Genomic DNA, 16,164 nt, shown 5'->3' on the forward strand with positions numbered 1-16,164 from the left:
GCAAATTATTATTATTATTATTATTATTATTATTATTTTACATTCTCATGGATCGGCTCGTTTGAAAGGTGGTCAAAGTATACAGTAGAGTATTGGAGGTGATCCTAAATCAGTAAATTTCTTCTTATAGATTTTGCAAGTAAAAATAATATGCTGGGTATTAATTACTCTTTCTTTCATTCATTTTGTGAAGCATGCCCATGATTTGGCTCCAGAATGTGACTGAGCAGTGTACCTCCGGCTCCGGATCCCACTGCAATCGTACCGGAAGGTTCTCGATATCGAAAGGGATATTGGGTGTAGACATTGATGCAATCAGAGGCAATTTATAACGTTAATTTTTTTTTCTTCATAGAAAGTTAGAGTTCATGCACTAATATATCCCACAGCAACTTAACATAATTTTGATCAAATGCCTCATTAGTGATTGATCAACTGGTAATAAAAAGTTTCGGAATTCTGTGTTAACTTCTTTACCCTTGAGGAATATTAAAATCATGGCGACCTTCAGGGGAGCATGCTGTACTTTATCGAGAGAAAATCTTCGCACCCATGGTTTGATTTTAGTGTCAAGACAGACAGACTTTGGCTGCTCACTGGACAGACTGGGTAGAAGACAAATATCAGCCTGGAGTAGATTACATGAATCCAAAGCAGCAACAAGCAACCGTAAGTGCAACACGGGCACCTCAGGTGACACCTATTTTCGTTTTGACCTCAACCGGCTAATTCTAACGTTATCATGCAGGGCATTACAAACCTACTTTCCCAACGCCGGGGCCAAGATCAAATTGGGCCCGGTTACGATCCATCCAGTTTGTAAATTATTTGCACAAAGGCAAAGGTGGTCCTACAACATAAGCTGTCTCCCCAGATATTTGCTTTTGGGTGCGACGTCTTACTGCGTATAGTTAGTCCTACAATTTAAGACCTCGACACTGATATTTATGTTTTGGGCGTATAGGTCTTACTGCCCCAATAGCGGCGCTGAATAGCGTGTTCTGATGTTGTTTAGCATGAGAACAAGAAGTCAAATTTTCGGGAATATCTCACACATGGCAGCCCATATCTGCTTTTCTGTAAATTAAAGTTATAATGTTTTAGTCAGACTCTACTTACTCTGATGCCTTTTTCTTACTAAATTCAAATTCCCATACAAGCAAATAGACATGTTTTCGTGTTCCGTTGTTCACTTGACTGAAATGCAATGGAAGCTGGGAATACCAAAATCAGTTAAAAGGATGATAAGAATCTTGAATGAAATGAGCTATCTAAACACTTTCTTCAATATTAATATATTTCTGTTAATTTCGTTAAAGAAGTATACTTCAATTTAACCCGATTTGGCATTCCAGGCTTCCATCACATTCCAGCCAACTAAAATGGTGCTGGGCTTTGCCAGTGTCACAAATTGCGATTTTTTTCCTTATTGTCAACAAAATCTACCATCTGGCGAGTGTTTGGGTGACATTTTTGGCTGTAAAAAATTGTATATACAGACTCTGGTTTTGAGTGGAGAAATTCAAAGGCACCAATGCAGGTAGGCCAATAAATCAGCCCATCAAATGTCATGATATTGATTTTTGGGTGAGGGGTTGATATTAGACCTACAATGTAAGACATTGTACATGTTGGTTTTGTTTTAGTGCTATGTCTTACTGTCCAAATAATGGCCTTGTATAGCATGTTCCGATGTCGTTGACATCGGAATGAGTAGTCAAAGTTTCAGGAATATCTCGCACATTTGGCAGCATATATCGACATTCTTCCACTAATTTATGTGTAATTACTTACTGTGCTGTCTTTATCCAGGCAGAACGAAAATATGACACTAGCAAATGGACACAATTTCAAGTTCTGTTGACATACATTTGAATTTGTTGCAATATGATGGTAGTCGAGGTATGTTTAAGTAGGTTCATGTGGCGGATATGTTTCTTAAACGAAATGAAACGTTGCTTTACAGTTCCAATAGGCATAATATATTTGTATTAGTTTCGTTAAAGAATAATATTTCAACTTAACCCGATTTCGACATTCCTGGCTTTCATCACTTTCCAGTCAACTGAAATGTACTGCTCCAGGAAATAGACTAATTAGGAAAGAAAAGCAGTGACATAATACACAATAGTTTCTGTGTACATGTGATGATTGTTGAAACCAGTAGCACTAATGTTAACAATCTTTCAGATGCTGGACGTTTTGAAAATAAATGTAATTTTTACAGAATAATGAAAAACTTAATTAGAAAATGTGCTTTATTGACAATTATTCTTGATGTGAGTATGAAATTGGGATTCATCATTAAGCAGTCCAGTTCCCACCCACCCCATGGTTTCTAGATGTCTAGTGGGTTGTTTTGGAGGTCCCTCGGTAACTCGTGCCTTCGCTTAATAGTGCAGTCTTATGTTTTTTGGACCTTGTTGTACACAGGTTAATGAGGGAGAGCTGTGTATATATATGTCGTTATGACATTATGACTTCCAACGAAGGTCCCTTCTTACAAGAAAAAAATGGCCTTTTGGTAAGAAGTGCCCTTAATCCCCCTCCCCATCCACCCCATAAGAAATTTCTGACTGAAATGCGTATGATTATCCCCATTTTCATGGATATGACCTTGGGTTGGTATCAAGATTCACCGCCTTCCACAAAAGCTAATTGTCACTAGTGGTCCTAATGATGGCAGTTAGCTTATTTCCTTGGATTGATATAGGTAATTAGGACAAGTTTTTGTCAGTCTTATTATTTTATAGCTCGTGGAAGAAAATCTCCTGATCCTGCTCCCTAAATTTTTACATGATTTTCATCATATGGATAACACACCCAGCTGATAACAGGTACCAGTAATTATTTACTAGAAATTACTCATAAGAAACAATGTAGGTGCTTGCCAAAGCAGTGTGATTTTTGGTGAATGAATATTACAACATAAAAATTATATTACACAAAAAAGTAGCAGGAGCAATGGGTTGATTCAAATTAAAGATTTTCAATGAGAATCCCAGATTTTTTTAAACAAATAGATTTCATTTTTGTAGCCGATGGGGTTTTTCCTGTATGACATGAATTCTGATGCAAAAATTAGAAACTCATTTAAAATTGATAAAATATACTAAATTGTATACAGATGAAATTGTGTCTGACAATTCTGTTTTTTTCTTGCAGGTTTTAGAATCGATAAGTAAACACTAATAGTGTGTGCAGGTGAGATTAGTTGTTTCTGACAGCTCTGGTTTTATCTTGCAGGTGTTGCATTTCTTGCTCCTTCGCATTTGTCACAAGTACTACTGAGTGCCCAGACATTACACACCGCTGGTAGGCCAGACAGAAAAAAGGACTACTATGAAGTGCTTGGAATTTCAAAGAGTGCTGATGCTAAGGATATTAAAAAGGCCTACTATAAGGTTTTCTTTTTAATACTTATATTGACTTTGTGTATGCATGTGATGTACAATATTACAATACTTCTAAATCTTTTAATAGCTGCAGAAATTTAAGTTAAGAAGATTCACTTGTTTTGTAAAGACATACTTACATTGCTAAGTATATGTTTTTATCTAGAGGACATGCTATGACATCGTCTGCAACCTTGCATAATGTGTAGAAGGTGAAAAATAGAGACAAGTCATCATGACTTTAATGCAATTATTAAAATTAATATATTCTTGGTGCTGTAAAATAACATGAGAGTTGGAAAACTTTTGTGTATGTGGGCAATGTTGATTTGAGAGAAAATTGTTTGATTCTATTGCATGCTGTACAGTACTGATCAGTTTGGATTCTGTTGCAGGCTGTACAGTACTGATCAGTTTGGATTCTATAGCAGACTGTATAGTACTGAGCAGTTTCTCTTTTAGCTGCACAGTACAGATAGTTTGATCATATTGCAGGCTGTACAGTACAGATAGTTTTGAATCTATTGCAGGCAGTACAATACTGATCAGTTGGATTGTTGCAGGTTATACAGTACTGATCAGTTTGGATTCTATTGCAGGCAGCACAATACTGATCAGTTGGATTGTTGCAGGCAATACAATACTGTTCAGTTGGATTATGTTGCAGGCTGTACAGTACTGATCAGAGGGCATTGATATAACACAAAATCTGATGTATAAAATCAAACTTTAAAATGACAATAAAATTGATAAAATATGTTAAATGTATATAAATTTTAATCAACCACCAGTTAAACAAGAATTTTATTTTGCTTTCTAAAACTCTGCTGTAAAAGAGAATATTTTCTAAACTATAGTTTGAAACATCCCCTCTAGTATGTACATGAGAGCTGTGCTGTGGAACTGTCTGGCTATATCAGTGGAGCATCTCAAAACTTGTACCCTATGTGAAGAATCACAGTGCTGAGCTGTTTTCACTTTTCTAGCAGAAGACAACAAAGTTGAAACTTTATAGGCAATTTAGGTGCCCATTCATATGATATGATTACCTGTGTGATTCAGAGAGAAAAGTGTCTTCTCCCCATAATGCTTGTCCTAATCTCATTGTTGCCAATAGAAAGTTACTGCAGCTATGTAAAGATGGAAAATTGAAGCTTTAAAGTCGATAAACGAATGAACTAAACCCTTCTTTTCAACCAAATCAACAAAGTCAAGAACAAACAGGGCATTATGCATTATATTGGAGTATTTATTTTTTAGAAAGAGCAACTTTTTAATGTAACCATTCACTTTCTAGCTTTGTTACAACAGTCCATTGATAGAAATGTAAATTTATGGTTTTATTATCTTTTTACATATTTGTAATAACTTCCTGTATTAGATATTATTTGCTTGACTGCTTTTTCATATTTTCATGTCAGTAGACAACCTTGACCTTACATCACTTAATTTCCACAGCATAGCATTATCCCATACATACATACTGAATGGTGACCATTCTTCATTCCTTGGTTCTATGCAACAGTTTGTAGTATTTTATAGCACTGTCCTCCATGGTATGGGGCTGAAAGAACGGACATTGTACATGTACCTTACTGATATATTATTGTAGCGGTTTTGCATTGATGTACAAATCCTACAGGTCATGTGTGCATTCAGTGCTATTTCAGTAATGTGTATAATATTTTAGACTTTGTTTATGCATACCTTTAGATGGTGATTATTTGATTTATTATGATCCTCATACATCCATTATCCTTGGATGGTTATTATATACTGTACATGCCCCAAGAAATGCATATGACAAAAGCAATGTTACAATACATTTTTCAGGTCAGCTTAAAGGTGTCATCTAGTACAGACTGGATTTAATGTCGTGCTCAGCTATGTCACATTGAAAGCTGTGCATGTTTGGAAAAAATTGTACTACCATTATTTGTTATGAATAGACCTGATATCCTCTTTTCTTGACCTTGTTTAATACCTGGCCACCATTGTAAAATTTCATAGCAAGCAGTAATTTTCATCTGGAATTTTTTTTTATGGAGTCGGTTGCTGTATAGGTAGCTGACATACATGTACCAAAGTCATAGTGCAGTGTACTATAAATAGAACACCTGATACATATTTGGCTCTATTTCATAGGCCTCCCTGTTTAATTTTTAGCAGTGAAGTACGTATTAAGTTCAACAACAGTTTTAATGATTTTACATTTTTAATACACATCTAATATCAGTGGGAAGATTTAAAAGTAAAACTTGATCTTTTAGTTGCATAATTATAACCATGGAAGAATTTTTTATGTGCTTTAAACTCTTGAAAGAACTTGCTTATCATCAAGCTAATGAAGCAGTGTGGCCAACCATAGCTGACATTTCTGGAACTCAAAATCTGCATGTTTTTTGACTATCTGCTACACAAAATCATCTGTATTTGTAATTCTAATCATCCAAACTCGAAATCTTCTTGTTCTTTGGATATCTACGTCACAAAATCATCGGTATTTGTAATTCTATTCATCCAAACTCGGACATATGTACATACACACATAGCAACTGTAATTGTTTTAAAACTAACACTAAATGAAGACAGCTTTTTCGAATGTAGGAATGTTTGAGATATTGAAAGATGAGCAAATATCGTAATTTGCTTGAGTTCATATTTTGCCACGCATGAGCCAACACCACTAGTTATTAACTGTTAGATGTTTTTTTCTTGTTTTATAATTAAGCTACACTACAGTTAAAATATTTTCACCTCCAAGGGAAAAGATATGTATTCACAAAAAGTGAAGTATAGATTTTAGTACACGAAAAATTGGCCTTGCATTCAGCCATTAAATATCGATATACATTATGCTTTTTGCACAGTAGTGTACTGCGAATTTTAGAATTGGGAATGTACACTGGGGCTCCTATCATTGCTTACAATTTACCTGTCATATGTAATCTATATAATAATATATATGTGGGCATGTGGTAGAACGATGAGAAAAAGCACACTGCTAGCAAAAAGCATATAGATGTTGGGAAAATTAACAGCAGCCACAGCAGATTTCAGCTCTGGAGTATGTTAATCCACCTACTCAAGTTCTGCAAGCTACCAGTGCTGAAACATTGTGAGTTTTCTTGTTGAATATAATCTGCCTTTCTCCCTCGGAGATCATTAACAGTGACAGTGAAATAGTATTTCCTTTTGTTCAGAAAAATAAGACTCACTTTAGTGCCTGCTTAGGTGCTGAAAATTTGAAAAACCTTTAGTTGCCAAGATTAAACAGCAGGCAAGAAGCTGAATTATTTTGAAAACAAATTGCCCAGTTGAGGAAGTTAAAGTCTGCCACAGCATCATATGACAAATCAGTAAATTTGCACATGTAATCAGCGTAAACAGGGCCAACAAGGCGTCCCGGGCCGAACAGCACTTTTTTAATTTTATACAAGAGAGTTTTTGTTTGAACAAGAACTCAGAGAGGCCCATATTTGCTCTCTATGTCCCTGAGTGTAAATTATGTGTTTTATTTTGGCATTTTCATACTATGAAGTTAGTGTCATGGTATAATTTGTCACTCTTTGTGTTCAAAATTCACTAATTTGTATCCCTCTTTTCACTAATTGTGAGTCTGAAGGGTTCGCAGCTCTGGGTAAAGGGTTAAGTTGCAGAACGTTCAACAATTAGGATTTAATAAACTTTGGTTAAACTGTATTAGTGTTTAGTTTTAGAACAATTAATATTTAATTTGAAATGAGTAATTATGCCTACATGAATACATGTATGTTGACATTTTTGATCAGATTTTTTTACACACTGTATAAATACTGTTATAACTGGAATCATGAAAATTAGTTATGAGATACATGTTGATTAATATTACACCTTCGTCACAAAAGTGGGTCACTGTGACCTTTATTTCCAGATTCACTGACTTAGGTTAAAGCTTGTGGTTTAAGTTTATTTCTCAAGTTTGGTTCATCATAGTAGGATCATTAAATGAGAATTATATGCATCACTGTTAGAACCACATACCTTTAAAGGTCACTTCACTATGACCTATATTTCACATTTTACTGGTTTGGTCATGGTTTTGCATTTAGCTTATGACTATGTGACTATATGCATAAGATTTAGGCATGTTGTGTACATACTGTCCCATCTACAATAATTAAACTTGTGGATGTATCTTGATGAGCACAGCTTTTTTCAGTAGTAGGTCATTAGTCAGTATTTTATGCTTCACTGACTTTGGTCAACTTTTGTGTCATGTCCATTTCTCAGACACTGTTCATCCTAGAATCATGCAATTGATGATGATATCCATCTCTGTTACTACCACATATTTTTAACAAAAGAATTACATTCTTTTTGCAAAAAGAGGTATCTGTGACCTATATTTCATGCTTCATTTACTAGGTTGAAATATTGTGTTAAGAAATTTATTGAATACTATTTATGTTTATCATGAAATTTGATAATGACATGCCTCTCTTACTTACTACAACACTCTTCAAATGGAAGGTCATTGTGAACTATATTTTATGCTTTACTGATGTGAGTTATGTATTTATGTTCATACTCATTTTGATACATTAATATTTAAGCTTTATACATCATAGCCTACTCAGAATGCTATTAATGTCTAATGCAGTTGTAAGTAGGAACTTAAGTTTAGTCAGTGGTAAATCTTCCATATCCATGACCGTGCATGTATCTCGTGATACGCTACTCTCAGCAGGTTAACAGTATGGGAATTTGATGTGTGGACTGTATACTGCTTGCTTTTCATGTGAGGTCTCAAAAGAAATGGTTAATCGAGGTAATTACTGATGCATTACCACTTCTGGCTGTCACTCCAAGATTACTCAGAACCTATAACTTTCACCAGGTAGAATCTGGACAGTTAGTAATAGCTTGTCAAGCAGATTTTAAAAATGGCAGTTATAAAGGGAAATAACATTCATCTCTGTCTTGATAAACTTATTATCTTACCTCTTGCTTTGATATGATACAACCAAAATGTTCTTTTATTGTTTCATGTGTTCTATGCCCAGTCAGAGCAATATACATGTTGACTGGTAAGTTGTTGGATTGGTTGATAAGTAGATGGTTTCGTAATATGTCAGGGCAATGCTGACAGTAATACCAATTAAAAATTAAAATTCTAAATTTTAAAATGATTATAAATTCTGATCTTAGGTTAATCATTTGCTAAATAATCATTGGCTAGAAAAGGAAACAAGATCACTTTAGATTTTTTTTCTGCATGAAGATGTTTATAGTGACAGCTGAAATCAAGTAGAAGTAGAGGCGAGCTGTGTAATAATGGATAAAACTCTGGTTACATTCTGTTCTTAAATTTTAAATCTGTTATTTTGCCTTGTTGTATTACAGCAGTTAAAAAAAATCTATTTATAGCTTGCCAAACAGTATCATCCAGACGTATGCAAGGATGACCCAAATGCTGCCAAGAAGTTTCAAGAGGTGTCAGAGGCATATGAAGTAAGCAGTAATAAAATATTGTAATTTTTTTAAAATTAACGGTAATACTGTGTCTTAATGATTGGAAAGTAAGCAGTAATACCATATCCTAATTCTTTAAAAGTAAATGGTAATACTGTGTCCTAATGTTTGGAAAGTAAGCAGTAATACCATATCCTAATTCTTTAAAAGTAAATGGTAATACTGTGTCCTAATGTTTGGAAAGTAAGCAGTAATACCATATCCTAATTCTTTAAAAGTAAATGGTAATACTGTGTCCTAATGTTTGGAAAGTAAGCAGTAATACCATATCCTAATTCTTTAAAAGTAAATGGTAATACTGTGTCCTAATGTTTGGAAAGTAAGCAGTAATACCATATCCTAATTCTTTAAAAGTAAACGGTAATACTGTGTCCTAATGATTGGAAAGTAAGCAGTAATACCATATTGTCCTTCTTATAAAGTAAACGGTAATACTGTGTCTTAATGCTTTGAAGTAAACACAATTTATTAATGTTTGAAAACTTCGCATTAATACCATGTCTTAATACTTTAAAAGTAAGTATTAACATTATCTCATAATACTTTAAAAGGAAGCAGTAAATGCTATCTCTAAATACTTTAAAAGAATTGGAATGGTCTCTATCCTTATAGCGAAATTCTTTTGAGATTGTGTTATTTTTCTGGTAATGCAGTTGAACATCAGATAGCTGATGGAGTGTCTGGTTATCTGCTGATGTAAAGTTGAACACCTGACACTGTATCTTTCTAATGTAGAGTTGGACACCAGATAGCTTACGAGCACATCATTTTGATGAACTTATTGCCAATTTGATTCTCTATTTAAATTCTGAATATCTGGCTATCAACAGATAATTGTAAAAGGCAAGACTTTGGACAAAAGTAAATTCAAGCAAGATCCTGGTGTAAAAGTTGTTAGCATGAGATTCTAGTTCTAGTGCTCAACTAATCTTCATGCATTTAAATTATTAAAGATAGTTGTGTGGCACATATCATTATATGATATGTAAATTATAAATTCATGAGTTAACTGCAGAAAAGCTTGTTTCCCTTGCATATGCCAGTGTACATTATTATCATAATTTTTATCACATTCTTATCATGCTTTATTATATCCGTGATTTGGTCCTTCATTTTATGGCTGAACAGTACTAGTAGGTTTTTTGGTGCCAAGACAAAGTGGCTTGGGTAAAGACACACATCTGTAATCAGCCCAGGCTGAACCAGTGGTAAATTTAAAATCTGCACCCTTTTGGTCATGAGTTTGGCATGCTAACCTCTGAGCCACCACTATCCCTGCCTCCATAAATCAACTGTTATGACATACTAGGGATTGCATTAGACCTTGTATTCAAAGTAGTTGTTTTTTCATGTTGAGCTCCTCAGGAGAGAATTCTGAATTATAAGTGAGTTACTCTCTTGTAATAAAGTTTTATTATAACTAAAATTGGTTCTTGCGATGGTAAACTTTAAGATAAATAACCCAAATTTATATTGTTGTTGTTGTGGGGTTTAACGCCCTATTTCAGCACAGGATAGGCTATATATGGCGGCCAGTATTAATGGTGGAGGAAGAACCCGGGAAAACCTCAGAAAGAACCACCAACCCACGAGAAGCTACTGGCAAGCTTTCTCACTTACCCACATTGGCTGAATCTGAGACTCGAACCGCCGCAGGCAGCGGTGAGATGGCAGTGATCTGTAACGGAGAGCGCTTTAGACCACTCGGCCACTCGGGCCCCCCCCCCCCCCAATTTATATAGAAAGAATATAATTTTGAGATAGCTTTCATTGCATTGATATGTACAAGTGGTCAGTGTTGGAATTGTTGCCCCGTGGTTGCAGTACAATCATAGACCTGCCTACCTTTATGCTTAAGGAGTTTCCTATTGGCTTATTGAAATAGCTCTGAATTAACAGACATGCAGAACAATAACTAAAGGAAAATATGATCATTGTGGTTAAATCCAGATATTGGCTTGTCTGGAAATGTCTTCTGGCAAACGAAAACAAAAAGTGAAAGTGGACAATCAGCCTTTTAACATGACCAAACTATCAACACGAAACTATAAAATAGAATATTTGGATACTTGGCCATATTTGGTAAAAATGCAGGAAAAGGTGACAGTTGCATTTATTGGACATAATGTTGTATCGATTTGAGTATTGAAATGCTAACCTGTACCTTGAAACTTAAATCCTATAAAAACTATGTCTAGCTGATAGATCTGGCAAAGAGTCGCTTCCTTTATGGGGTTTCATAAACTAGTTTGAGAAACTGTAATGAAGATCATTAAGGGCAAAATTGACCCTAAATTTTTACTGGAATATAATGGTGCCTTCATGCATCAGACAACATTTCTAAGTTGTTTTCAGTGTTGACAGTACCAGAAAATGCACATACCAACCATTACACCTTTTTTTTCCTTAGTTAATTGTGTTTTATGCTCATCCGTATATAGATATCCCTTTCAGCAATAAAAAGTTGCATTTGTCATTTTTATCATTGTCTCTTTAATCCCACACAACATATAAATTGAAGAATATTCTTAAAGCGAGAAGACTGCTGCATGAGAATAGAACAAGAGCGTATTTGTCTGTTGTAGACCTATATGTACTTTCCTTATTTTAGCACCTGTATGTGCACATTTTGAAGAAAACACAGGTTCAGTAGTGGATCAGGCTATGCTTTAAAAAATGGCACCTGATGTTAAGTGAAACCGACTTTTAAAAAAATGGCACCTTATGTTAAGTGAAACAGACTTTAAAAAATGGCACCTGATGTTAAGTGAAACAGACTTTAAAAAATGGCACCTGATGTGAAACAGACATTATTAATGTGACTCATGGATGTTATACAGCTGAAATGATTTAGAGGAGAGGTATCTTTTTAAAATTTAAAACATGTCAGATCAGAAAAAGACAAATCAGTAGTTCTTTTGAGATTTATCAAGAAGAATATGAGAGTGATGTGATACAGCACTTAGATTGAATACATTGCAGAATTTATACACTTGACTTTATGATCATACAGCGAAAGTTAAACATGTAGACTAGGTAACGTGAATGCTGTATATAAATAATTTGTCAGTATGTTTTGTTTGTATTCTGGTACTAATCCTACATGGATTTTGTCCATTTGTGACATGAAGTTTACCAAGCTGCATATCCAGATAGTAGCAAAAAAAAATGTACATTTTTCATACAGTTTTCTGTAATTACATCATTGTAATACATATATTACAATATTTATACATAGATTATACTTTTGTTGCTGCTTATATTAATAATAATTACACTCATACCTCTCTAAAGGTAGGCATTATAAGAGCACATGATTTATTTCTAAACCTTACTGATAAGTGGATTTACATATGTCAAAATATTTACTGTTTTACTGAAAAGGTCTTTCAGTGTTGGCAGGTCAGCTTGAAGTATGGCAGAAAAGTGATAGGTCTGTAAATTAATTGATGGTCTGTTTAATTAACAAGCAAAACTTTGTGTAGAATGTTATTATCAGTGATATGTAGATTTTAATCTTTCACTTTATAGGTTTTGGGCGATGCCCAGAAGAGGCGTGACTATGATACTTTTGGAATGTCAGGAGCAAGACCAGGTGCTCAGGGATTCCCTGGTGGACAAGGTGGATTTGGAGGTATGTTATATTTGGAACAGAGTTTCAGATAAGAATTTAATAAATTGGGTAATTTATACACTGGTTTATTACTAATTGCATTGTTTAAAATTTATGGGGTATTTCAAGAAAAAGAAAAAAATTCAAGATTTAACACTGACACCACAAATATGTGATATCAGACTGAGTCTTAATCATCAGGACATTAATTATGGGGTCCCTGGGTGGCCAACTGGTCTAAGGCACTCAACTGTATAGATCACTGACATTTTACTTCCGTCTGAGACTAAGGTTTGGCCAATGTGGGTAAGTGAGAAAGCTTTCCCGTAGCTTCCCATGGGTAGATGGTTCTTCCCTGTGTTTTCCTGGAGTCTTCCTCCACCAGATATATTGGGTTCCATATATCATGTGCTGTAAAATGGCATTAAACCCACAACAACCACATAGTTAATTAGGCCTTTTAGAGTGTGGCAAATGGTTTAGTGACTGAGGTGTGTTCAGTCATATAAACCTGTTTAAGAATTCTCAGAGTGATCAAGTAGGGTCATATCAAACACTCGTAGAACAAACAGAACTTGTCTTGATAGCACAGTTTACTTGATCAAATGGTGGCTGAGTCAAGGGTTGCAGGACTCTTTTGGAGGAATGATACCAAAAATTGTATGCTCTAAAGGTGTCTAATTTTTAATGGAAACTTTTCAGTCTGGTTTTGGTATTTTTGTCTTACCTGCTGTAGCATTGGCTAGTCATAGATATTTCTCATTCCAGGGGCATTGTCATAATCATCAGTGTTGTTTAAGGTTTTAGTTAGATTTTTCTGTTTGTTGCAAGTCCCATATACATTAAGGGATAGAACTTGACTGCTAAAGCAGAAACCTCTGATCTTCCATATACATGCATCTCAGGCAAGGTCAAGGGTATTGTATTAACTTTTTGTTGAAAGTCTTTCTTTATTGTCATAGGTCCCAAGCCCGTGTAACAATGTCTGTCTATGCAGGGAATGAAATTTAATGAGCATTTATCTTTAAGATTAATGCATTGCCACTTTCCTCACCTCCCATGTAAGGTCAAGGTATTTTGAAAGACTTTGTTAGTTTTTGATTAATGTTTATTCTGCAGGGACATAATTCCCAAACCATTACAGGGATAGTTGTTATATTTGGATTGTAGAATCAGGATGTTCTGCCCTTTGTATCTGTGCAGCCCCATACTTTTGACAAGGTCTTATGGAATTGATGGTGAAGTTTTTGGTTAAAGTATTTCTGTATGGCTGTAAGTTCACAATACTACTAGGGGTGGCTATAATTCTTGGATTGTAGAATCGGTAAGTACAGCACTTTCACGTTCATGCACCCTTGCTTTGATCCTCAGGCAGGGTAATGGTAATTTAAAAGTCAAAGCATATCTTCATTTGGCAGGGAAGCAACCACAGTATATAATTAGATTTACATTCTTTTGTTTTTACCTAATTTTTTGCATCTAAAAATGAATTTCAGTTAAGAAGTAAATTTGACACAGATTCATTGAGAATTTATCAAATTTGTCACACTTTTGAAGATGAAATTGCAATTGGAAAGGCTTCTGTATAATTTTATAAAAATGTTGATGAGAAAAACAATTCTTTCTTATTCTTTCCAGGCTTTGAGAATTTCAGAAGCAATGTCGATCCAGAGGAGTTGTTCCGCAACATTTTTGGAGATGCTTTCCGAATGTCTGGATTTACAGATGTGAATGACTTTGAAGAATCCAAATTTGGTTTTGCTCCCGCTTCAAGTGTAAGAATGATACACACATGTAAATTGTATGCTTAAATCATTTTCCTCTGATCCCACTTTAGCATTATGAGGCAGTCACTGTCATCAGCATTATTCATGATAAGTCAAAATCATATCAGCATTGGTTTTCATTACAAGACTGGTTATGATATCTAGTTGGTTATAAATCAAACTGGTGCTAAACCCATATCCAGAATGATGCTACATGCCATCTTCAAATCTTCTTTATTGTTTTACCACTTCTAAATGGATAATCATGTTAAAGCAGGGATTTCACAGAAAAATGTCTTATTTTATCTAGTTAATCCTAAATGAAAATGATTCTCATCTTAAATCAAGATGGCAATGGTTTTTGGCTGATGACTTGACCAGAAAATATCATTGTTGCAAAGTTTCAGATGGACATTGTTTGACTTCAGTTTCATCCGTTTCTAACAATTTACCAGTTCTACCAAATGGATGTAAAATTTAGTTCTAATGGAATGACAGCATGGATTTCTCTAGTTTTCATCACAAATATTAGCATATTCTGTATCAAGCTCCTCTTCACATGATACATGCTTCCACTCATCATTCATTAATTGATTGCTAATCTTGACCAATGAAATGTTCTGATTCTGAAATGTGAATTAACACCAATGATCGGAAAATTCATTCTGAGATAAAATGAGAACCGCATGTTGGATAGAACAGCTTAACAACCGGGTGTCAATCAAGAACATATTTACCACATAATAAACCAAATAGCAGAAAGGGTCAAAAGGCACACAATACTGAACAATAGTTTTAAAAAAATAATTATAGTATCAATCAGTTGGTGACTTTGAATTGATTTGTATGTCAGTCTTATTGATAAACAAAAAGATAACCATTTTCTTTCAGCAACAGTATCCACATGTGAAAGTTAACAGAAAATTCTTTTTTGTGCCTGGTGCTGTTATCTATTATTGTTGAATTTGGCCATATTTTCTATGATGAAAGACATTGACACTGAATGTACTGGATATAAATGAATTAATTACTAAATTAATTAAAATGAATAATCATCAGCAGATCAAAGAAGAAAAAAGTAGTCTTTGCTATATTGCTGTGGCACAACTGTCTCAGAATGATGTTTTATGTGATAATTTGAAAAATCACTGCCTGATTTTGTAAACTTCAATTTTAATTGAAAAAGTAAACATTGATATAAACAAATAGTTATAAAAATGCGCAAGACAAATTAAAATGTGGATGAAATTTTTTTAAATTCACTCATAAATGATGAATATACAGAGTATGATCTGTTGATAAAGCAGTTTATAACTTAACATTTTTGACTGATTTTCCATTAAAATATTCAGGACTTATTACCTCAGTTATTACCAGGCACATGGTTCTGAATGTTGGCCCTCAGAGTTTTGAAGCCTGCAGGCACAAAAAACCCAAACCAATCTGAAGCACCCTTATCAGACTGGCAGATAGGTCCTAATTGACAGTCCTGGCTGTTGATGCTGTTTGACACTACCCTGGCTGTTGGTGCTAACTGACAGTATCCCGGCTTTTTTTAACTTGACGAATAGAACGGCAAATTTCATGATGGATAAATTTATATATGGAACTTTATAAACTGTCTGCAAAAGTCCTTTTCATTGTTTTTGCTATTATTTTTGGGTGCAGGGCCCCGAGTGGCCGAGTGGTCTAAAGCGCTCTTCGTTATGGATCACTGCCATCTCACCTCTGTCTGCGGCGGTTCGAGTCTAAGATTCAGCCAATGTGGGCATGTGAGAAAGCTTGCCAGTAGCTTCTCGTGGGTCGGTGGTTCTTTCCGGGGTTTTCCGGGTTCTTCCTCCACCATTATTACTGGCCGCCATGTATAGCCCATCGT

The 16,164-nt window shown here is 34.8% G+C and overlaps 1 protein-coding gene across 2 annotated transcripts in view; it reads left to right on the plus strand.

The window, feature by feature from the left end:
- Nucleotides 1–236: 236 nt before the first annotated feature.
- LOC149796972 (dnaJ homolog l(2)tid, mitochondrial-like) overlaps nt 237–16,164 on the plus strand; it is a 69,772-nt gene continuing 53,844 nt past the window's right edge. The window contains exons 1-5 of one of the 2 annotated variants that reach the window (XM_089961659.1): nt 237–669; nt 3,247–3,404; nt 8,805–8,888; nt 12,441–12,543; nt 14,161–14,297. In XM_089961659.1, coding sequence (XP_089817785.1) covers nt 498–669; nt 3,247–3,404; nt 8,805–8,888; nt 12,441–12,543; nt 14,161–14,297 — 654 coding nt within the window. In that variant the 5' untranslated portion in view covers nt 237–497. The remainder of the gene's footprint in view (nt 670–3,246; nt 3,405–8,804; nt 8,889–12,440; nt 12,544–14,160; nt 14,298–16,164) is intronic. The other variant, XM_089961658.1, reaches the window with a different exon arrangement.

Source organism: Sinohyriopsis cumingii, chromosome 6, assembly GCF_028554795.1.
Source record: "Sinohyriopsis cumingii isolate HCF-2022 chromosome 6, ASM2855479v2, whole genome shotgun sequence".
NCBI lineage: Eukaryota > Metazoa > Mollusca > Bivalvia > Unionida > Unionidae > Sinohyriopsis > Sinohyriopsis cumingii.